Source organism: Otolemur garnettii, unplaced genomic scaffold (assembly GCF_000181295.1).
Source record: "Otolemur garnettii isolate 467f Iridium unplaced genomic scaffold, OtoGar3 scaffold00002, whole genome shotgun sequence".
NCBI lineage: Eukaryota > Metazoa > Chordata > Mammalia > Primates > Galagidae > Otolemur > Otolemur garnettii.
The window spans coordinates 53,802,725-53,827,406 of NW_003852397.1; the positions used below are offsets into that span (position 1 = coordinate 53,802,725).

A 24,682-nucleotide genomic window follows, 5' to 3' on the forward strand; every position below is an offset into this window, starting at 1 on the left:
TTTTTTAGCCTCCAGTGTTTTCGGAATCTACCTGCAGGGCTTAGCAAAAAAGCAATGAAAACTTTGTCCTTATCTGGGCCCCTGCTTTGGGGAATTCTAGAGTTATAATTAGAGATGGTAACTTTGGGAAGTCTTACATTCCTATCCACTTCAGTAATTAAACTGATTTTAATCCTTTCCTATTTTATTCACCAAGGATTTATAGGATGCTAATAACCTTTAACCTACCCCTACTCCCTAACGTCTTGTTTCTTATCCAAATTCTTGTAATGTAAGGACATCAAGTTAACCTCATACTTTGAATTAAATGTCTATGGCTGCTTCTGAATAAAAATCCTAAGGGGAGGGAGGGAAGAATCCTAGGGGAATAAAGAGAAACTTCCTTTAAAAGTTCCTACTTGTATGTTTCACAAGCCCAGTGTCAGCTGAAAAGAAGACTTTTTTCTAGGCATAGTATCAGGTTTTCCCATAGAAGACTGTCTCCTGCTTGTTCATATTTCACAGTGCATAAATGATCAGGAATAATCAAAAGGACAGGGTTTTAGGAATTTTTAAGTTAAATTCTATTGTTCTATTCCTCATCAATGAATTTCTAACCAAAGCCCAATTTGATCTCATACCCCAATTTTTTTATCTTTCCAAAGAAGTGTCTCCTGGAGGTCAAACACCTCTTTTGTCATGGAGTCTAGTTTCTGCTGCATGCGCTGATTCTCCTGCAGAGGAAGAGGGGGACAGAAGTAATAAAAGAACAGAAAGAAAAAACGGAGGGAATTAGAGGGAAGAAATAAACATAAAACTAATAAAAGGGGAAAGTCTGTGATGAGCAGGAAAACCAAAAGTGGTTTGTTAAAAGGAAAGATGACATCTAGGGTCTTGGCAAAGGATTCTGATTGGCTTGCCCCTGAAAGTAAGGGAGGGAACTGGGAATAACTGTCCCAACCACCGACTGTTATGTGGCTGCAAGCCAGTGTGGTTTTCTGTGTACTTATAGCTGTGTCTTCCTTTGAAAACCGCCTTTTTTCCCCAAACAATAACTTACATTTTTAGAGAGGAAAATTTAGGTTTGCTATAAACAAATGGTCTTTTATCATAGAGAACAAGCAGTAGTTTTAAATTTGTTTTGGTAAGCAGAACTTATGTTTCTGAATTTCTGATACTAAAATCTATGTTAGCAAGAACTCATGAATTATAAAGGAAACAATAGTTTTTAGGAACACTACAATCTAACATTTCACAATTTTTAAATGACTCTTCTAATTAAGCAATGATGCTAATTTATACCCTTTTATATTTAACAGGTTTTCTTCTTATGCTTATTGGCAAATATTGATCTCCTACTTTCCCTACTCATACATTATTTACTTGGCAATGCAATTCTCAAGACAGCCCCCCGCCCAAGACAAGTGGGTTGGGCGCAGTGGTTCACACTTATAACTCTAGCACTCTGGGAAGCTGAGGCAGGATCACTTGAGGTCAGGAGTTCAATTGCATTTAAAGGAATTATAAGGCTTGATTTCTATAATTAGTCACTGTGGCTTCTCTAAAAACCCAGGACGCTGGCTATATAAACTTCAGAATCTTTAGTTTTAGGTGTTTAAAATTTAATTTTATTATTTTATTTTTGTGAGATAGTCTTACTCTGTCACTTGGGCTAGAGTACAGAAGTGTCATCATAGCTCATTGCAACCTCCCAGCTTCAAGCAATCCTCCTGTCTCTCTCTGCCTCACAAGTAGCATGCCATGGACTACAGGTGCATGCCATAACACCAGGCTAATTTTTTTCTATTTTTAGTATAGACAATGTCTTGCTCTTGCTCAAACTGGTCTCACTACTGAGCTCAAGCAAACCTCCTGCCTTGGCCTCCAAGTGCGAGGATTATAGGCATGAGTTACAATACCCAACCAATTCAATTATTCTTGAGAATGATGAAAAATTCCAAGATGGCTCACATCTATAATCCTAGCACTCTGGGAGGCAGAGGCAGGTGGATTGTTTAGCTTGGGAGTTCAAGCCTAGCCTGAGCAAATTGAGACCCCCATCTCTAAAAATAGCCAGGCATTGTGGTAGGTGCCTGTAGTCCCACTACTCGGCAAGCTGAGGAAAGAGAATCACTTGAGCCCAAGAATTTGAGGTTGCTGTGAGCTATGATGCCATAGCACTCTACCAATTGTGACAAAGTGAGACTCTGTCTCAAAAAAAAAAGAAAGAATGATGAAAAATAACATCAATACTCAAATAGAGAAATAATTATTTCTTTTCCTCTAATAACTGTTTTTTAAAGTCATTTTCAGAGCAAGAGAATAAGTGAGGCAGGAAAAAAGACAGGCTAAGTTCTGAATAGCCAGGAATGTGGGTGGATGTGGTTAAGTTAGGTTTCTCCCCTGGTATCATTAATAGTTAAGCCTTCCTGATACCTAACACTAAGTTAGCATTAGATGCCCTTAATATCCACACCTAGATAGTGGGCAGGATGCCCCTCAAACTTATTCTCATATTTCTGAAAATAAATCACCTCAAGGGAGTAAACCACATTTAAAGAATAACAGAGATAAATACCTAAAAACATGGAAGGGGGTAATAACAGAGATGAAAGCAAGGTAGTATGCCTACAAGGATAATACTTTTCCAAACATTCTTGGTGGACCCATGTATGGTATGTCTCACTCCTAAGATGTTGCCAACAGTGTGGCACACAGAGTTCTTTCACTGCCAGAGCAAAAACTTGACCTCCTCACTAGCCAACTTTCACCTTTTGGTATATGAGGTATCCTCACAATTTCTTTTCACTGAGCCACTTCAGAAATGTATCTACCTGAGTGAAGATCAAACATCTTATTCCCAAGAATCATGCCCCAAAAGTAGTATCCACTGGGTTCCAAAGAATAACATTACTCTATAAATTTTCCTTTTGTTAGAAAGGAAACATTATTAAAAGAGTGTGCTTAGGAATAAGAGACAATTACAAAAACTTCTGCTATTAAAAGGAGGGGTATTTGTAAGGTCCATAGCATTAATTAAGCTTGCCTTTATGTTTCCTGTTTGTAAAATTTTAGAGTACAGCTAAATATAAAGAAATAAGTAAACTCTTTGTAGCATTTTAATTCTCTTCTACTCCTACCACACACACCCTAATCCCCACCCAACCATTGTTTAAGATTATTTTCACAGTTCATGTACATACCTCAATAAGTTCATCTCTTTGCCGAAGGCCTTCTTTAAGTTCATTCATCTTATGTTGCAGCACGCTACACATATGTTTCTGTCTTTCTAACTCCTGTTATTAAACAAATGATATCATTTACATAGATCACAGCACACAACAAATTCAAACATATACAACATTAAGGCTATGTAGGACCCTGAGAAACATGTAAGAAATGTCAATTCATAGTAACTTAGCAAAATTGTGTATTCTATGTAAAGATCCAGAAATTTTTAAGTTGTCATCTCATACGATTATACATCTAGAAAACCTAAATTAATCAATGACAAAATTACTATAAACAGTGAGATAATATCATAAAATAACGGACTATAGAATTAACATTTAAAATTCAATAATCTTCAAAGATAACAAAGAACCAAAAGAATAATAAACATAATATCAAAATAAAATCAATATTAAATAAAACACACATGTAAATTTATAAGCTAAATCAAAAACCTATACCTAATATGAGGGAAATTATATGAAACATTCACAAAAGACAGAGAAGTAGGACTGAACAAATGGAAAGGCATACCATCTTCTTCAATAATTCAACTTCATAAAAATGCCAGTTCTCCCTAAACTAATCTACACATTTAATTCAGTACAAATAAAAATACCATCAAGCTTTTTGTCATCAGAGCAAGACAAGTTGATTATGAAAGTTTATTTGAAAGAAAAACTAGCCAGAAAAAAAAAAACTGAAAAAGATGAAAGCTAGCTTTATTATATATTAAGACATATTATAAAGCCTCTCTATTTAAAACAGTGTTATAATGGCACATGAATATAGACCAATGGAGCAGGATAGAAATTTCAGAAATAGATATAATTAGATATACAAATACATTAAACACCAATAACAAAAAGAGATCTCAAGTCAAGGAACAGATAGGCTTTTAAATTATGATGTTGGGATAACTGGATATCCATATGAAAAAGATAAAATTGAAATCATACCTTACACTATACACCAGGGCAAAATTCTAAATGCATCACATGTGTAGATGAGAAAAGAAAGGCAGGAAGCATAAGGGGGAAGCAGGAAGGGAAGAAATAGGGAAAACAAACTAATCAGGCGCTAAAAGAAAAATACCAAGGACTAGGAGAAACTTTAACTAACAATGTCTCAAAAATGCTTGGTGCCTGTAGCTCAGTGGCTAGAGCACTGGCCACATACAAGGGGGTGGGCATTGTGGCAGGTGCCGATAGTCCCAGCTACTCGGGAGGCTGAGGCAAGAGAATTGTGTAAGCCCAAGAGTTTGACGTTGCTGTGAGCTGCAATGCCATAGCACTCTACTGAGGACGACATAGTGAGACTCTATCTCAAAAATAAATAAAAATTAGGAGAGAGTAGCAGTAAATTAGACTACATAAAAATTAAAACTTTTGAATGGCAAAATATACAAACAAAGTAAAAAGATAAATGACAAAATGCAAATACAAAATTATAATTTATGTCAGTGACAAAGGGTTATTATCTCCCAAAATACAGAATTTCTAAAATTAGAAAGAAGAAAAAAAAAACATTAAAGCATTAACTGAACAGGAAAACAGGCTAAAGAACTGGACAGTTTACAGAAAAAGAAACTGAAATAACTCTGGATATGAAAAGATGCTCATATGAAGAGAAATGCAAACTAAAACCATACGTATCATCAGAACACCAGTAAAAATTCAAATATCTGACAGTATATTCTGGGAAAAAACTATGGGGAAAGAAACAGGCCCTTCTCTTATATTTTGGTGGGAATGCAAAATGCCTTAAAGCTTTTAAAGGGGAATTTGACAATATCTTGCAAAACTATATACATTTCAATACAGAAATCCCTTTCTTATGACTCAATTGATACACTGGCAAAAAATACAAAAAGTCCTATGCAATGTGTTATTTTTTTTTACAGGACTCTTTCTTTTTTTTTTTTTTTTTGAAACAAAAGTCTCACTCCGTTACCCTCAATAGAGTGCTGTGGTGTCATGGGTCACAGCAACCTCAAACTTTGAGTTCAAGAGATCCTCTTGCCTCAGCCTTCCAAGTAGCTGGGATGACAGGAGCCGGCCACATCACCCAGCTAGTTTGTAGAGATGGGGTGTCAGTCTTGCTCAAGCTGACTGAAATTCCTGAGCTCAAGCAATCCACCAGCCTGGGCCTCCCTGAGGGCTAGGATTACAGGCAGAAGCCACCTCGCCCAGCCCTACAGGACAGCAAAACACACAAACAACTTTAATGGCTTTTTTTTTTTTTTGAGATAGAGTCTCACTTTGTCACCCTAATAGAGTACCCTGATGTCATAGCTCTCGGGTTTAAGTGATTCCCTTGCCTCAGCCTCCCAAGTAGCTAGGACTATAGGCGCCCACCTCAATGCATGGCATTTTGTTGTTGTTGTTGTTGTTGTCGTCATTGTTGTTTGGCAGGCCCAGCCTTGGTTCAAACCTGCCAGCCCCAGTGCATGTGGCCAGCAGCACCCTAGCTGCTGAGCTACAAGCACCTAGCCAATTTTAATGGCTATTAATAGGAAAGGGGTAGAATAAAGTGTAGTACAGCCATACAATGAAATAGCTAATGCAATGGTAAAAAGAGTGAGAAAGATTTCTCTATACTACCTTCATAAATGATAAAAATCAAGGTGTAGAACAGTATTTATATAATGCTACCATTTTCTAAGAAAGGAGGATTACAAATACATATATGTATATATACATGTATTTTGAGTGGTAACATATATATCTTTTTAGTTTAAAAATGGCTAATACATTTTCTTAGGTTACAAAAATAGAAAGATAAACCATTAAATTTAAAATTTCTCAAAGAAAGTAAGAAATAGGGATAAGAGATAAAGGTAGATTAATGACTTAAATGATTAATACGGTAATTCATGTGTTTTTTTAGCCATAATTAAAAATAAAATAATAAATTAAAGATGTAAAAAGTAATTCCTAAGTACTGAAAATAAAATGCAGTGAACCAAACTGTATATCCAGTTAGTAGCATAAGCACAGAGAAACTATTTCAATTAGCTTCTAAAAACAAGTTTAAAAACAAACAAAAAAAATAAAAACAACAGTTAGCTATACATAGCCTAAATAACAAAAATAACAGCCAAACAAAACAAAATAACAAACTTTTAACTATTTTCAGTAATTGTATAGTTGGTTTTAACATTGGTGTTGCTATTCTGGGTAATGTGGGATGAAGAAATAAGAATAGAATATATCATAATTACCATCATCCCCAGTGACTTTGAGAACCAGGAATTGTAGCATGAGAAAAAGTAGATACGGGTGTAAGACAGAAGATGTTAAGTAAAAACACTAACACCCTGGATGTGAATTAGAATTATTAGCATGAACTCATAATATACTTTATTGTTAAAAAAACAAAAAAATCCTCACATATATATTTCCCATATCTACTGAAGAGCCCTACAAATAGTAACCAACTTGGTGGCATTAAGGACTCATACTGCTCCACTAAAAGACAACTAGGGCTCCTTGAACAAATGGCCAATTCCAAGTCTGGGGCAGAAAATGTAGATAAGACTAGGGCATCTTCTAGCAGAAAGCATAGAAGGTATGAAAAATATTTAGCAATCAACCTGAAGAGATTCACCTCAGTCAAAGGAGGGACAAGAATCAAAAAGAATAAAAGCTACTATGTCTCAAAAATATCAAATGCTTGAATTTATGATTTCATAATGGTATTTTAAAAAGAAAAGTAGTTGGTCACTAGGAAAGGATACTGAACAACCAATTCTTTATTTTGAACACTCATAAATAAAGGCAAAGAATCAAGCTTTTATCTTGCCTTTCCTATGTAAACTGTCCTATCTGAGTAATAAAGAGATGAAGATGTTTCTCTTTAAAGAGGGACTTAAGCTAACAAAGCATAGGAAAGTAAAAAGCCCATAGAATGGGGGAAAATAGTTGCAATCATATATCTGATAAAAGATAATGAATACAGAAACAACTCTTACAACTCAATAATAAAAAAAGACAAATAATCCGATTTAAAAATAAGTAAAGATCTGAATAACGATTCCTCTAAGGGAGATATACAAATAGCTAATAAGCCCATGAAAATATACTCAAAATCACTAGTTGTCAGAGAAAAACAAATCAAAACCACACCTCTCAGGATGGCTAGAACAAAAAGGTCAGATAATAATGAGTGTTGGGGAGGATTTAGAGAACTCAGAACCAGCATATACTGCTAGTGGGAATACAAAATGATGCAGCAGCTGGACAGTGCTTGTGGCTCAGAAGAGCAGGGGGCGGGCCCCAGGGGGGGCGGGTTCAAACCCAGCCCTGGCCAAAAACTGTAAAATGATGCAGCTGCTTTGGATAAAAGTCTGACTTTCTTCAAATAGTTAAACACAGCTACCATATGAACCAGTAATTTCATTTCCAACTATACACTTTAAGAAAGAAAAACACATCCACACAAAAAAAACTATACACAAATGTTAACAGCAACATTACTCGTAACAACCAAAAAGTAGAAACAACCCAAATGTTCATCAGCACACAAAAAGATAAACAAAACATGGCATGTCCATACAATGGAATAATAAGCCTAAAAAGGAATGACGTTTTGATACATGGTCCATGGATAAACCTTGAAAATGTTATAAGAAACCAAAAAGGCCAGTTAGAAAAGACCATATATCATTTGATTCTATTCATATGAAAGTCTAGAATAAGGAATTCTATAAAGACAAAATCAGATCAAGTGTTTACTTAGGGCTGAGGGACTGGGGGATAGGAAGATTATAGCTAAAGGCTAAAGAACAGGCTTTCTTTTTAAGGTAATGAAAATATTCTAAAAAGTGACTGTGATGATGGTTATACATATAAGGGAATAAACTAAAAACTACTGAATTGTGGCTTGGCACCTGTAGCTCAAGTGGTGAGTTCAAATCCAGCCCAGGCCCACCAAACAACAATGACAGCTGCAACCAAAAAATAGCCAGGCGCCAGTAGTCCCAGCTACTTGGGAGGCAGAGGCAGGAGACTCGCTTGAGCCCAGGAGTTGGAGGTTGCTTTGAGCTTTGATACCACAGCACTCTACCCAGGGGGACAGCTTGAGGCTCTGTCTCAAAAAAAAAAAAAAAAAAACCGACTAAATTGTATACTTTAAACAGATGAACTGTATTACATCTAAATAAATCTTTTTAAAAATATTAAATAAGATTAAATAAATAAATTCATAATGATAATATCAGAATATCTCATTTTGGAACCCATAATCAACTAAAGGATCAAAGCAGCCAGCTAAAGCATCATAAAGAAACAGCCACACATCTAGGCCTCCTGAAGGAAGGTAAACTGTACAACCTAGCCAAAAAGCTGACGTTGTATTTGACTGATCCTCTATACCTTTCTATTTATAGGGAATGCAGAGGAAAAGGGAACACAGGGATGAAAACAGAAAAATCTATAAGACTGGGAAATGGTTAGGACAAGCAATCCAGTTTCTTCAACACATAGATTGTTAAGGAGAAAAGAAATGAAAGGGAATCTATAAATTAAGAGACTTATAAGACATATCAGTTAATTCTAGTGTGTGAAACTTACCCAGATCCTGCTATTTTTTTAACGTAAAAAAGAAAAATCATTTGTGACATTTTGAAACTACTGAATTTTAATGATCAAAAAAATGTAATATGAAGGAGACCCTGTCCCTACTAAAAATAGAAAAAATTAGCCAGGCTTTGTGACAGGCTACTCAAGAGGCTAAAGCAGGAGGATCACTTGAATCCAGGAGTGTGAGGTTGCTGTGAGCTAGGCTGAAGCCATGGCATTCAACTCTAAAGTAACAAAGTGAGATTCTGTCTTTAAAAAAAAAAAAAAAAAAAGGAGGGGCGGGGGTGGGGAGAGAGAGAGAGAGAGAGAATCCCTATTGCCCAGAGAGCCATATCAAAATATACATTAAAATACGGGATGCTTAAAATATGAGAGTGGGGGAAATGAAGAGAGCAAAAGTGACCATAGGTTGATGGTGACTGGGAGGCAAGTGGAGTGTTCATTACATTCCTCAGTCTACACTTTCATATGTTTAAAATCCGTATTAAAACATATTTTTAAAATGTTACAGGCAGCACCTGTGGCTCAAAGGAGTACAGCGCTGGCTCCATATACCGGAGGTGGTTTCAAACCTGGCCCGGGGCCAAAAACTGGGGGGGGTGGGGGGGTGGTAAGATAAGCTAATTCCCTATTAAAGTGAATAGCCATTAAGAAGAGAATGGCACAGTTATTACGATTCCAGCTAGAAGTATTAAGGGCATTTTGAAAATGTCATTAATATTATATCATTATTGTTGTTATTGAATGGTCCTTCTCTACTCTCACCATCTCTGCTATTATGAAATACACCAGAGTACCTGGCCTCTTTGTCTCTGAATATGAACATATGAATATGCACAAGACAGTATCTGTCTAGAACAGTGGTTTTCAACCAGTGTGCCTCAACACATTAGTGTGCCATGAAAATTTTTAGAGATCATTAAGTTACTTTCTAAAGACGTTCAAAGCATAGTTAAGTATGCTCTTTTTTTTTTTTTAATCAACATATTAAGTGTCCTGAGGAAGTTTAACTGTTGGTTCAAGTGAGCCACAGATAAAAAAGATTGAAAAACACTGGTCTAGAACAAAAGCCCTCGGGGTAAAAATGTTAGACAGAGATACTAGTGCAAAGCCTTTCCATCACAGTATCTGAAGCAGATTTTCAAAATATTTAGAAAAGTTTATATATTTCAAGTTTGAAAAGTACAAGATTTTGTGTAAAAAACTCTATACACACAAAGAATCTCTATATCTTAGAAAATGATGGAGAGAAAAACTAAGTTGTTAAAATAGCTACTCATAGAAGAGCGTTATTTTTAAAAATGCTTAAACACATCTGAGAAGATAGGAAGATGACTCATTTTAGTACCAACAAATCCTTAGCATGAGATTTTCTTCTCATTTGCTAAAAACAAAGAGCTAGAAAAGAGACATAAAAAATGTGTGAGAAGGCAAAAAAAGAGTTCATAGGATTCTAGGTAAAGTATGATGGCACAGGCGTCCTCAAACTACAGCCTGTGGGCCACATGCAGCCCGGCTAGGACATTTATCCTGCCTGCCGGGTGTTTTTGCCACCACTGCCTGTCCTGCTTAGCAGCTGACTCATCCCGGGGCCCGCAGTTCGACCCTCCAAGGGTCTGAGGGACAGTGAACTGGCCCCTTGTTTAAAAAGTTTGAGGACCCCTGGTCCAAAAATAGCCCATCAATACAAGAAGAATCAGAGAAAACAACCTCTTGCCACCAAATCATGCTCTTCAACAAACCACAAATTGTCCAATATAAAAATACAGAGGCCTCTTTTTCACCTATTTAAACACAAGTCCTCTTATCCTAACATTTTTAATATACCTGATTTTTAGAGCAGTTTTAGATTTACAGCAAAATTAAGTGGAAAATACAGAGAGTTCCCACATATATCCCATCCTGTCCCCACACATTCAGAGTCTCTCCTATTATCAACCGCTCAGCAGAGTGGTATATTTGTTTTAATCAATAAACCTCCATAGACACATCATTATCACCCACAGTCTGTAGTTTACATTAGGGTTCACTCTGGGTGTTGTACGTTTTATGGGTTTGGACAAATGTGTAATAACATACACACTATTATAGTATCATGCTGAATAGTTTCACGGTCCTAAAAATCCTCCACGTTCAGCCTATTCATCCCTCCCTCCCCCAAACTCCAGGCAAACACTTCCTAACACTTTCTGAACATGATCAAAAAGAGACAGGAATGGGGATTTCTAGTCCTCAAGGGAAAAAATATCCCCATAAAGACTACAGTAATAATGCTGGCCCCTTACATATTATATAAACAGCTTTTCTCCCTTTATTCTGTGTAACTTAAAATTGTTTTCCTAACAATTTATCAATACACATTTCCTAAATTATTTGCTGAATTTTTTTATCTTGGCAATGAAGTAGGACCTCATTTCTGACATTTTGATAATGTCAGAATTATCAGACATTCTGTTGATCCTCTGCTTGGACTGCCACCAACACTTTAAGAAGTCTAAGTCCAACAAGCTTTTAAAAGAACCTAATTAGTTCTCTGCAGTTATCAAACAGCAAATCTGGACCTTGGACAACTGCTGTTATTTTCCATCTGTACATTTTAACATTACAGCTTATGAACCTCTAAAGAAAACATTTGTTAATTTCTGACCCACACTGCTGTTTTTAAATAATTGGTTAAAGAATTCTCCATAATTATTTAGAAAATAGGTTCTTTTGAACCATAATAAGTTCACTGTAATTGCCCTAATTAAGAGAAAGAAAATAATGATAAAACTTGAGTTGTATTCTAGTTGCAAAAACCCAAAGGAGGACATAGCCTTTCCTTAAGAAAATAGAATAAATTTTTTTAAAAATTAAAAGAGATGGCTCGGTGCCCATAGCATAGTGGTTACGGCACCAGCCATAAACAACAAAGGTGGCAGATTAGAACCCGGCTTGGGTCAGCTAAACAACAGCAACAAAAAATAGCCAGGTGTTGTGACGGGTATCTGTAGTCCCAGCTACTTGGGAGGCTGAGGCCAGAGAATCATTAAGCCCAAGAGTTTGAGGTTGCTGTGAGCTATGATGCCACCGCACTTTACTAAGGGTGACATAGTGAGACTCTGTCTCAAAAAAAAAGAAAGAAAGAAAAATATTTCAGTATCATATGATACTCTGTCAATTTCCTTGGATCAATTTTGACTGAAACATCATTCCCAAGAGAGTATGCTGCAATCTTCTACCAATCCCACAACTTTTAAAATGGTAGGTTTTTATTTTCTGATGTAAGAGAATAGTGTAATACAAAATAAACAATTACCTTTGATTTTTCTTCATTTTCTCTATAAAATTCTGCCATCTGTTCCTCTTGTTCTTCAATGACATCCTTGAGTGTGTCTACTTGATAGATCAAATTGTTCTTCTCATTGTCTAACTGCGCATTGGAAACCATGGCTTTCTTGTATTTTTCTTCTACTTCAGACAAAGACTCCTAAATAAGAGTTAAAGTCATCAGCCTGATATCTAAAATATGATCGGCACATATATGCAATATATCAGGAAATTACAGCACTGGCACAAACACATAAATATGCATTTTTGCAAAATACAAGCAGTTTGAGGAACTGCTAGTTTAGTGACATGCACATAAAACAAGAGAATGGTAATAAGCCAATAATGCCTTTTTAAGAACAATATGTGCTCTGCCCCTGAAGAAAACAAAATCAAGCAGCAATGTAGCCTCAGAAAAGATGAAAAAGAGCGCAGACACCATGTATTTCTAAGAATCATAAAGTGAAGACTCATCGATATTTTTAGACATATTATTCTTGCAGTTTTTAACAATAAATTGATGTTCAAAATGTAGTGATATAACAGAATGCAGTCTCTCTTTATACAAGTAAACTTCATACTCAGTGCAATTTTGCCACTTCTTAGACATCTGTTTTCAGAACTTTCTGTCCTGAATAAGAAAGCCAATGTAAATGTGCAAAGTTTTTTCTAGCAATTTTCCAGATTTTAGTCATTTTTAAACAAATAAAATAAAAATGAATTCTAAAAAATGAACTACCAAAAAATTCCTGATATTTTATATTCCTCAAAGTTTTCTGCCTAAAATAGCTTATGTAGCTTACAAGTGTGTGTTTAAATAACTGCATTTAAATTAGTAATTACTACGCCCAGCATTTTTTTTTAAAGCTAAAAAGAAAAACTTTTTCACAGAGAAAATATAATCACTTCTAGAAATAAGTTCAAAAAATACTAGTGAGAATGTTCACAAAACAAGATCAATGAAACAGAATTAAGAGTCTAGAACCCTTACATTTACGATCAGTTAATGACAAGGGTGTCCATGAAACTCAACAGTAAAATAATAAATGGTGTTGGGACAACTGGATACCCATATACAGAAGAATGTAGTTGGACACTTGCCTCACACCATAAGCAAAAATTAATTCACAATAGACCACAGATCTAAGTTCAAACTATACAACTCCTTGAAGAATATATAGGAGTAAATCTTCATGACCTTGGGATGGGCAATGGTTGCATAGATTTAACCCCCAAAAATACTATCTACAAAAAAAAAGCCTTCATCAAAATACAAAACTTAAAACTTTCATGTTGTAAATGATATAAAGAAAGTAAAAATACAATCCATAGAATGGAAGAAAATATTTGTAAATATGATAAGAGACTTGTATACAGAATATATAAATAATTCTTATAGTTCAACAATAAAAGACATATAAACAAATTTTTAAATGGGCAAGAACTTGAATAGGTATTTCGCCAAAGAAGATACACAAATGACTAAAAAACCATGCACTCATTAAGGAAATGTACATCAAAACCACATTGAGATACCACTTTACACCCACTAGGATAGCTACAGTCTATAATCAAAAAGACAGAAAAAAGATAACAAGTGTTAGTGAGGACATAGAGAAACTGAAAACTCATGCACTGCTGGTGGGAATGTAAAATGGTGTAGCTTCTTTGAAAACATTTTGGCAGTTTCTCAACATGTTAAACAGAATTTCTGTGTGACCCAGCAATTCCAGCCCTATCTGTCTACCCAAGAAAAATAAAATATATCTCTAAACAAAAATTTATCCATAGCAGCATTACTGATAATAGCCCCAAGAATGGAAACAACACAAATGCCTATCAACTGACAAACGGATACACGAAATGCTGTAAATCCATACAATAAAATACCATCCAGCTATTTTTTAAAAAATAATGACATATATTACAACATGGAAGACTCTTGAAAACATTATGCTAAATGGAAGCCAATCACAAAAGACTTATATTGTACGACTGCATTTATGTAAAATCTCCAGAACAGAAAGATCTATAGGGACAGAAAGTTAGTGGCTACTCAGGATGTGAGCAGGAAAAAAAGAAAGAACAGGGAAGGACTGCCACTGAATACAGGGGTTTTTTCTGAGATGATGAAAATGTTCTAAAATTGAATTACAGTGATGGCTGCACAACTTTGTGACTATACTATCTAAAACACCAATAAATTCTGCATTTTAAATGGCGAAACTTGAGGCCAGGAACAGTGGCACATGCTGATAATCTTAGTACTTTGTGAGACCAACATAGGAGGATTGCCTGAGGTCAGGAGTTCAAAACCAGCCTAAACAAAAGCCAGACACCATCTCTAACAAAAGCAGAAAAAATTAGCTGGGTATAGTAATACACACCTGTAGTCCTAGCTACTGGGGAGGCTGAGACAGGAGGACCACTTGAGCCCAGGAGTTTGAGGTTGCTGTAAGCTATAAGCACACCACTGTATTCTACCTAGGCTGACAGAGCAAGACTCTATCTCATAAATAGGTAAATTTTTATGGAATTTGTGTATATATGTATCTCAATAAAGATACACATATACATATACACACATACTTTTTAATAATGCTCCATAAACCAGAACTGGGTTGACAGGCATGACTTAGATTAGGATTGGAAACAAATTTAACCAAAATAAAGAACACAGATGGGCCATCAGGGTCAGTGAATGATCCCAAGAAGGCTGGGTGAAAACCTGGTCTAAAAGCCACCGATTGGGTAGCTTTTGGAGAGATCATACCCTGAAACCAAAAGGCTATTAGTAATTCTCCAAAATCTTGGAATGACACCCTCACCTCCAGGTTGCCTACTCTGCCTGAGAATCCACCAGCTATTGGCTGGGCTTACTACAAGGTCAACGTGGCAAAGGCAGGCTTTGTAGGTAGAGAAGAAGTTTAATGCCCTGAAGGTTCCTGTACCAGAGGATAAAGATATTGCCCTAGTGAATGATAAAGAAAAAGAAGATGTGAAAACTTGTGCTGAGTTTGTGTCTCTCTCAAAGGCCAAGATTGATGAATATGAGTAACAGCTGGAGAATATGAGAAATATAATTCCATTTGATCAGATGACCATTGAGGATAGGAATGAAGCCTTTCCAGAACCAAGACAAGAACAAGTAACATATATTGGCCTCACTAGCCAATCGAGAATTTATAAAATTGAGTCAAGAATGAAGTTCTGGCCCTTATATTACATACTCTGGACATTAAAATAAAAATTATTACAGTTTAAAAAGCAAAGTAACATAAGCAAAGTCAATTGTATAATGGTCTAAATTTAATGCAGAATTTAAAATGATTCTCATTGATCTGAAAGGCTAACAGCATAAAAAGGCCTTCATTGCAAATGAATTTCAATGCAACTAAAATGCAACTGAAGTGCAAAACTGCATGAAAACCAGAATCCAAGATAGCTCAAAGTAAAAGACTCATGGACAAAATATGTAACACAATAAATTTGACAGAAAGTTTATGCAATGTAATCTTCCTTTAAATAATAGACCACAAAAGACTTCTAAATTTAAGTTTCAAGGTATTTTAAAGATTTTAATCTCGGCCCAGGCACAGTGGCTCACAACTATAATCCTAACAATTTGGAAGGCTAAAATAGGTAGATTGCTAGAGCTCAGGAGTTCAAGACCAGATTGAGCAAGAGCAAAACCCTGTCTATACTAAAAACTAACTGGGCACTATGACAGGAACCTGTAGTCCTAGCTACTTGGGAGGCTGAGGCAAGAGGATTGCTCAAGCCCAAAGAGTTTGAGGTTGCTATGAGCCACAACACTAAAGTACTCTACCAAGAGCAACAGAGTGAGACTCTTGAACCCCAAAGATTCAACCACAAGACTCCTGGAAATCATAAAAAAATACAGTAATGTCTCAGGATATAAAATCAATGTCCACAAGTCAACAGCCTTTGTATACGCCAATAACAGCCAAGTTGAGAGGCTAATTAAGGACACAGCTCCCTTCACCATAGCTTCAAAGAAAATGAAATACCTAGGAATATACCTAACAAAAGGGGTGAAGGACCTCTATAAAGAAAATAATGAAACCCTAAGAAAGGAAATAGCAGAGGATATTAACAAATGGAAGAACATACCATGCTCATGGCTGGGAAGAATCAACATTGTTAAAATGTCTATACTTCCCAAAGCAATCTACCAATTCCATGCCATCCCTATTAAATACCAACATCATATTTTCAAGACTTGGGAAAAAATGATTCTTCATTTTGTGTGGAACCAGAAAAAAACCCATATAGCTAAGGTAGTTCTTAGTAATAAAAACAAAGTTGGGGGCACCACCATACCAGATTTTAGGCTGTATTACAAGGCCATAGTGGTCAAGACAGCACAGTACTAGAACAAAAATAGAGATACATACATTTGGAATCAAACAGAAAACCAGGATATGAAACTAACATCTTACAACCAGCTAATCTTCGATAAACCAAACAAGAATGTACACTGGGGAAAAGACTCCCTATTCAATAAATGGTAGTTATTCTTTCTGGGAAAAGATAAATCCCACTCAAATTTACTTCCCAATTCTTTAAGGCACTAGATCTGTGTAATTCTTTTAGACTTTTAAATTGAAAACAAATCTAAACAAAACATACAGGACTCTTGCCTTAAGTTTCCTTCCTCCAGAGGGGATATTTATAATAATACTCTCTCAGCTGCTTCTTCCTCCCACATTTAATACTGACTGAATCTAGTGACAGAAATAGGCAATGCTTTTTTCATTTAGATTGGGAGAATTTTAAGGTCCAAGTTTCAATTAAAATATTCTTAGGGTTTTTTTCTTAGGCATTTGTTCACTTTAATTTTCTAAGTATTTTCCAAGTTATAAAAACTATACAGTATAGGCCAGGCATGGTAGCTCATGCCTATGATCCTCTGGGATCACTTGAGGCAGTAGGATCACTTGAGGTCAGGAGTTTGGAACAAGTCTGAGCAAGAGTAAGACCCCATCTCTACTAAAAAATGGAAAACTAATCAACCAGACATAGTAGTGCACACCTATAATCCTAACTACTCAAGAGGCTGAGGTAAGAGGATCTCGAGCCAAGGAATTTGAGGTTGCAATGATCTATAATGATGCCACTGAATTCCAGCTATGGCAACAGAGGCATACTCTGTCTCAAACAAAAACAAAAACTGTAAGGAATAATACCTTCTGAATATTCCAAAAACCATACTAAACATTTAAACATAAGCAGAGATTGAAAGTTCATTTTTCCAATGCTTTGCAGGTTAAGCACATGCTTAAAAGACAAACACTGTTAGTAAAGCTATGTGCAGCTGGTTAATAGAATTCATGAAACCACAATTACCAACACTTCTGCATACAGAACATGCGTGGGCTGCAGAATGGGCCCTGATACCTTTAGTTCTTTAAGCCCCTGCATGTATTTCCCTTCTACATCCTGTATCTGGTCCTTAAGGTCATAGATCTCCTGCAGGACATAGGAATGAACCGTTGCATAAAACCATGCACAAACATATCTTAAGTCTCAAAGGAATCACATGAAATATGACTTGCTTTTGTATACTTGGGAAGAGAAATTCAAGTATAAAAACATAACTCCTACTTGAAACCACTGAAAGGGACAAACAGGTCAAATGATAGTGGGGCTGAGGCAAAAGTGAGGAGTAATCTAGTGTTAAATACTGTGTTTGTATTAAATTCTACTGAAAACTACAGAGCAAGTGGGGACAGGACTGTATAAAAAGATATATATATAGCTTTTAATACACAACTGTTCAAATTGTTTAAACTATTTAAATAATTTTTAGCATAATGTTTCATGTGGAACTAAAAAATATACAGCAAATTAATTGTAAGCATCAAATTTTTGCAGATATATGTATCAGTTTTCAAAAATATAACAAATGGATATGAACCAAGTTTTCTTTCAATGACTTGGTCACTGACTATAATTAACTTGGAAGAAAGGGAGTAAAGGAGGGAAATTAAACATAACCATTTTGAACACAGTGTCAAATGAAATATTCTATCCTGAGAACACCATTTAAACAATGAGAAAAGCATATGCTACAAATGTTACCATAATCCTTGTAAGAAAAGTTAAATAGGTCAAATTTTAAATGGAAAATTTTGTTTCTCTTGTGCCCAACCCTGTTCTGTAAGGTTTATTGTAGATACCTGACTTAGGGGGGAAATAACTGCCATGGGGCCCTAAATACAATTTTGCATTTACAGACAGGATCAACTATTAAAGGCTGACTATAATACATGTTTCTGGTATTATACTTTCCCTGCTCCCTTCTTTCCCTCCCGAGTAGGTTTGTCTGTCTTTTACTCATTGATTCATTCAACAGATTTTTATAGAAGTCCTATTAGGAGCCAGGTGCTAGGATACAAAAAAATCTCACTTCCTTCAAGAAAGTTATTCTCTCACAACAGAAAAGCAAGCAACAAGCAGTTTGACAGATGCAAGCTAAGTCTAAGGCTGGATGGCCTGTCTTCATATCCTTTTGTCCCACTAGAATGTAGCACCTAAAGGCAAGAGTTTATCTTATTCAACTTTCCTCCAGCACTTCTGCCTACTACATCATAAGTACTATGTATATACTAGTAAACAAATAATGACATCTTCACAGTTACACCCATGCTAGCAGGAGTCAGCTCTCCTTCTCTGCTACTGTTTCAAACCTCTCCATCTTCCCCTAACTCCAGTCCACTTTCACAGGAAGCCCATTTCACAAGCCAGACTCTCCTTCCTATCCTACCCACAATCTTACTCAGTCACCACTTTCCCTACTTCATCTACTGTCAGCAGGAGAGGACCTCCAGTCTAGGCAAGTCCATCCAGCGGACCACTGGACTCTACTCTCACCTACTTTGCTCTGTCAGCTATCCTCTCTCCTTTCTCAACCTTCAACTTCCCTCTCTACTGGCTCAATCCAGCCAATGAAAATAATAATCTCATCTTTAAAACACAGCACACCTTCTCTTAAATTTCTATTTCTCCATACCTACTGCCCAACCAACTCCCAGAGCAAGTTTCTTAATTATTTTCCCATTACAATTTTGACTTGGTCATCTCATTTTCGTGTTCAACCACAGGGTTACTATTCTTCTGGGCTCCAATGCTTCTTCCAAACTGTGTTCAAAGTAATCTTTAAGAATGCAAATCAGATAGTATCACTCTCCTATTTGAAATCCTGTAGTTCTCAAAATGAAACTGAATTCCTTTCAGGCTAGCAGATAAGACACTTCCAATTTGGTCCCTCACTACTTCCCCAGCCTTCTCTCATCCACCTCATCTCTCCCTCTGACAACTTTGCTGTACAGATAACTTGCTTATTTTCTGAATGTATCTCTCACTGAGAAAGCCTTCCCCTTTTGATTTCTTTGCCTGGTTAATTTTTCCTCTTCCTTCAAACCTTAGCCCAGAGTCTGCCTTTTCTGAAAAGACTCTTGATATCTCTTTTCCTAGTCCAATTTGGATGACGTTTTTCTGAATTACCTTAACATTCTTGCTATTACCATAGTATTCCATCACCTTGTTTACTAATTTTTCTCATTTCTTTTCCCTATGAGACAGTGACCTTCTGAAGGCCAGGATGTGTTTTGCTATCTAAATCTCCAGGGCCAAATGCTTATAAATATTGATGAATTAAAGCTATTTCTCTCACTACCATTCCCCCATTTCTCACAAATAGCAGGTTCATCAAACATTCAAATGTATTTCTAAAGTTCTCACCTTCCAAATAAAAAGGTTAACAAGGGGTGGATGTGGTAGCTCATTCCCATAATCTCAGCACTATGGGAGGCTGAAGTAGAAGGATCCTGTGAGATCAGGAATTCAAGACCAGGCTGAGCAAAAGCAGATGCCCCTCTCCAGTAAAAAGTTAGCTGGGCATGGTGATTCTCTCCTGTAGCGCCAGCTACTAGGGAGCCTAACGCAGGAGGATCACTTGAGCCCCAGGAGTTTGAGGTTGCAGTGACCTATGATGATGGCACTGCACATTTGCCTGGGTAACAGAGCAAGACTCTAGCCTCAGTTAAAAGAAAACCTTAATATGGATAGAGACTCAAGTAATGGGTAAAATAAGGTTTTCTTTATCTCAGGTAAAGAACCTAAATATCATTACACTTGTAACTATGAAACACTGAGAGATAACCATATTCCAACAGCCAAATAACATCATAATAGCTCAAAAGATTAATAATTCCCACAGTCTGAGGCCAGGTGCAGTGACTCATGCATGTAATCCAACACTTTGGGAAGCTATATACAGTTGGAGGATCACTTGAGCCTGGGAGCCCAAGACCACCATGGGCAACATAGTGAGACTTCATCTCTTCCCCACCCCCTAAAAATTAGCCAATGATAGTGGAGTACTCCAATAGTCACAGCTACTTGGGAGACTGAGGCAGGAGGATCCCTTGAGCCTCTTATTCAAAGTTAGAGTAACACTCTATCTCTAAAAGAATCCAGTAAAATAAAAATAAAATTTAAAAAATTGCTACTATCTGGTTCATTGTACATATTTTCCATTTAAAATATGGCCAGTTCAGAAAGAATTATTTTCACATACATTACAAAGTTTATTTGGCATTTATAAAGTAGCAGAACTCATTCCAATACCATCCAATTTTCAGGAAGTTAAAAGAATTAATGAATCTTTCCTTTCAGGTTCTATAACACCTGAGTCACATTTTTTAAGTGTATAAACAATGTTTTTAAAAAGAACTCACATTCCTTCTTTCTACTAAGTCACATTAAATGTTAAAAGTTCCAGTATACTACTAAGAAACCAAAAGACTGCTTTTAAAAAATCAAACCAAAAGCTGTGTTTTACCCGTAATTCACTTAACGAGGTGTCTGGATCTATCAAGCTACTGGTGTCCCCACTTCCTCGTCTGGATGAGTTCCCACTTAGAGGCGTTGTTGCTGAGGCAGAATTTCGAGATGAAGGCTGAAGAGAAAGAAATTTAACGCTTCTAAGTCTTGTTTCTTTTCTTTTTTTTTTAATTTCAGATTAATATGAGGGTACAGACGACTAGGTTACATTGTTTGCATGTTTGGTAGAGTAAGTCTTGTTTCTTAAAAATGTTTACTGTGGAAACTTAAAACAGAGCAGGGTGGGGGAAAACGTGGGCTTCAGGTGAAGAAGTTGCCAAGTGTAATCAATGGGCAATTTATATTGCTTTGGGGAAGAGGCCCCCAAGAAGGGCCCAAGCATACTAAGCATAATTTCATTAAATCAAATACTTTATCAGAATCTAGAATTCATAACAACCAGCAAGGAAACAGTTTTTATGCGAGTTCTTTCTTTTTGGTTTATCTTTGCTCTGCTATAAACAACAGTGGAGTGAGCACATCAGATAAATTTAACGCAGTTTTAGAACTTCTAAAGAAGAGAACTTCTTTAGAACTGGGGCGGCGCCTGTGGCTCAAAGGAGTGGAGCACCGACCTCATATGCCAGAGGTGGCGGGTTCAAACCCAGTCCTGGCCAAAAGAAAAACTTCTTAACTGGTATGTTAGTTGGCCTTTTCCCTATTTAGTTCCTGAAACTGCTTCTCAAAAACGTCCTCTTTTTCTAATACTTTTGAAAAAGATGGAGATACTATTTGGAGTTCAAAACAACAACACTGTGAATCACTATAAATATAGACTGTTCTTCCCAAAATTAGTTCAAATGTGAGATTATGCTATAGATTAATGGCATAGGCTTGGCACCTGTGGCTCGAGTGGCTAAGGCACCAGCCACATATACCTAAGGTGGCGGGTTCAAATCCAGCCTGGACCCGCCAAACAACAATGACAGCTGCAACCAAAAAATAGCTGGGCATTGTGGCGGGCACCTATGGTCCCAGCTACTTGGGAGGCTGGGGCAGGAGACTCGCTTGAGTCCAGGAGTTGGAGGTTGCTGTGAGCTGTGAAGCCACAGCACTCTACCCAGGGGGAAAGCTTGAGGCTCTGTCTCAAAATAAATAAATAAATAAATAAATGGCATAGATCTGGGCTGTCCAATATACTAGCCATTGGCCACATGTAGCTATTGAGCACTTTAAATGTCATTAGTTCAAATTGAGATTCAGTATAAAATATATACCAGATTTTGAAGGCTTACTGGGGAAAAAAGAATGAAATATATCTCATTAGTAATTTTTCATACTGACTGTATTTTGGAATATTTTAGATATTTGGGTTAAATAAAAGATATTACTTAATTTTACCTGTTTCTTTTTATTTTTTTAATGAGGCTACCAGAAAATATAAACTTACATAAACTTGTTGTCCACAAGTCTAAGCACACATGTTAAGTTTAAATTTTTATTGGATAAAGCTGATTTATCTTTCTTGGGTATAGCATAAAATTAATCTTGATAAACCATTTCTCTAACTGACTTTCTAAAAATACTTTTAGAAGAAAGAGACTTTAACAGAAGGCAACTCCTTAGAAAAAGTTATTTTATGTCAAGAAATATTTTAATCTATAAAAGAAAAAAAATTAAAGTCTCAGAGTTTGTCACTATCATTTCCAAAGACACCTCATTTTTAGTATTTAATGACTCCTTCTCAGGACCATTTTCTAGAGGAATGAAAACCAAAGACCAGCCAAAAGCTTACAAGGTGACATTCAAGGAAGTAAAACTTTTCTCTTCTCTACCCAGGGCTTCACATGATTTAACTTTGGAGGAATTTTGGAGGGTTAAATACAGGAAATAGAGGAAAGGCAGAAGAGTAACTCCATCAGACCAATTGTGAAATAAAGAATGAACAAGTCACAGATAGTAAGTTAAATCGACCTTGAGAACTTAATTCCCTTAGGAATTTATATACTCACTCTGGTGTAATTTTCAGCATATTGTTTGTCAGATTTTTCATCCAACTAGAAAAGAACAGAGATAAAAATCAGGAAAGATGCGTAACATGGTGGTTTGGGGGGAAAAATAAATAAGTGACCTTATTTGAGTTCTCCAAATTCAATGCTTGAAACCTAAAAATAAACATACTAAAACTCAGTTTCACATCAGACCAAATGTCAAGAACTTTACTTCTTAACCTAAAAAGGCATGGAGTAAGCAAACTGTGTTTACTCAAAAGTTTAGAACTTTTAGGTAAATTTTCTTTTCATGGTATTTAACACATATTAAAGAAAGCTATATATAAACTCAGCAGGTTAGCACAGCAAATGTTAATATAAAAAAGCTTGTACATATTGAAAGGAAAAATCTGAAAAAAGCCCAAAAGCTATTTCTATACATTATTAGGATACAGGACACATAAATAAGACTAGTACACTCAGCCAAAAAAGTTCCAATTGCAATAAAGTATGTTAAATATGATCAAAATATTTTCCTTCACATCATTAAGGATTTTTTGGATTTTGTTTTTTCTTTTAAGTAATACACACACACAGCCCTCCCCACAAAATCAAACAGCACAAAAGGGTATGTTAGGCCTCACTCTCTACTACACCATACCCATTTTCAAGGGCAACCAACTCCGAAGTATATAAAAAATTCTAACAGTATACCACACACATTCTTTATTTTCTTTTCTCCTTTACCAAGTCTCAAAGATTTGAGAAGATACTTCATTTTTCTTCTTCTTTTTTTTTTTTTTTGCAGTTTTTGGCCAGGTTTGAACCTGCCACCTCCAGCATATGGGGCTGGCGCCCCACTCCTTTGAGCCGCAGGCGCTACCCAAGATACTTTATTTTTCTTCAAAGCATTTATCACTTCTTGATAGTACATTTATGCATTTATTGACTGGTATCGCTCATTGTCAGTTCTATGTCTCCTAGCACATAGAAGGACTCAAAATTTGTTGGATGAATAAATGAATCGTACCCCCTATGTACTAACAGACTTACCTCATTTATTTTAACAGTTTCAAAGTACTCTATTATGTCGCCCCTCAGCATAAGTTAATTAACCTATCTTTTGTGGACAGGCCTTAAGGCTGTTTCAGGCACTGTTTCATGAAGGGAAATCTAGTTTAAAACCCTGACTTTTTATAGTTAAAGAAAAAAATTCAGAAGTGAAAGATGTTACTGATGATTAAACAACTACCAAATGTCAGAGCTGAATCTAAATGTTAGTTTTGTGAATTGTATCCAGTGTTCATACCATTTACCTGCATATACTAACTAGAGGGAAAAGGTCACAAAAGGATTTAAGTAAGTGAAAATATACCCAGACTCTAACTCCAACCAACCCTCTCAGCCTAATCTAGAGAAGAGATTGCAAATCTTTCTCAGTTAATTATTAAAATATGAAAGTCATTACTTCTGGCTCTCCTCACATCACTTTACCCTAACTTCCTCATATTTGAATGTTTTACTGTTCATGTTTATGAACACCTTCTATTACAACTACCAAATTGGTAACACAAATACTATAAGTTCTATCTTTAGATATTTAAATTTTGTTACTTCTTGCTGTAACACTCTCAAAACAAAATTGATTTTAGTTCATTTTGATTTCTTTAAAGAACATACAAAACTTTTAAAACAGGTAATGATAGTGGTTGAAACTTGTTTTCTTTCTTTTTTTTTTTT

General features: G+C 36.0%; 1 protein-coding gene and 1 pseudogene across 3 annotated transcripts in view; one reads left to right on the forward strand and one right to left on the reverse strand.

The window, feature by feature from the left end:
- The window catches only part of LRRFIP2 (LRR binding FLII interacting protein 2), a 144,405-nt gene that overhangs the window by 22,622 nt on the left and 97,101 nt on the right, over positions 1 to 24,682 (reverse strand). For 2 of the 3 annotated variants that reach the window (XM_023514010.1, XM_023514016.1), the window contains 5 exons: positions 22,964 to 23,008; positions 20,971 to 21,087; positions 17,523 to 17,594; positions 12,091 to 12,261; positions 3,183 to 3,275 (listed from right to left, as the gene is read on the reverse strand). In XM_023514010.1, coding sequence (XP_023369778.1) covers positions 3,183 to 3,275; positions 12,091 to 12,261; positions 17,523 to 17,594; positions 20,971 to 21,087; positions 22,964 to 23,008 — 498 coding nt within the window. Of the gene's footprint in view, positions 1 to 620; positions 714 to 3,182; positions 3,276 to 12,090; positions 12,262 to 17,522; positions 17,595 to 20,970; positions 21,088 to 22,963; positions 23,009 to 24,682 lie in introns of all 3 variants that reach the window. The other variant, XM_023514017.1, reaches the window with a different exon arrangement.
- LOC105886867 lies at positions 14,826 to 15,360 on the forward strand (annotated as a pseudogene).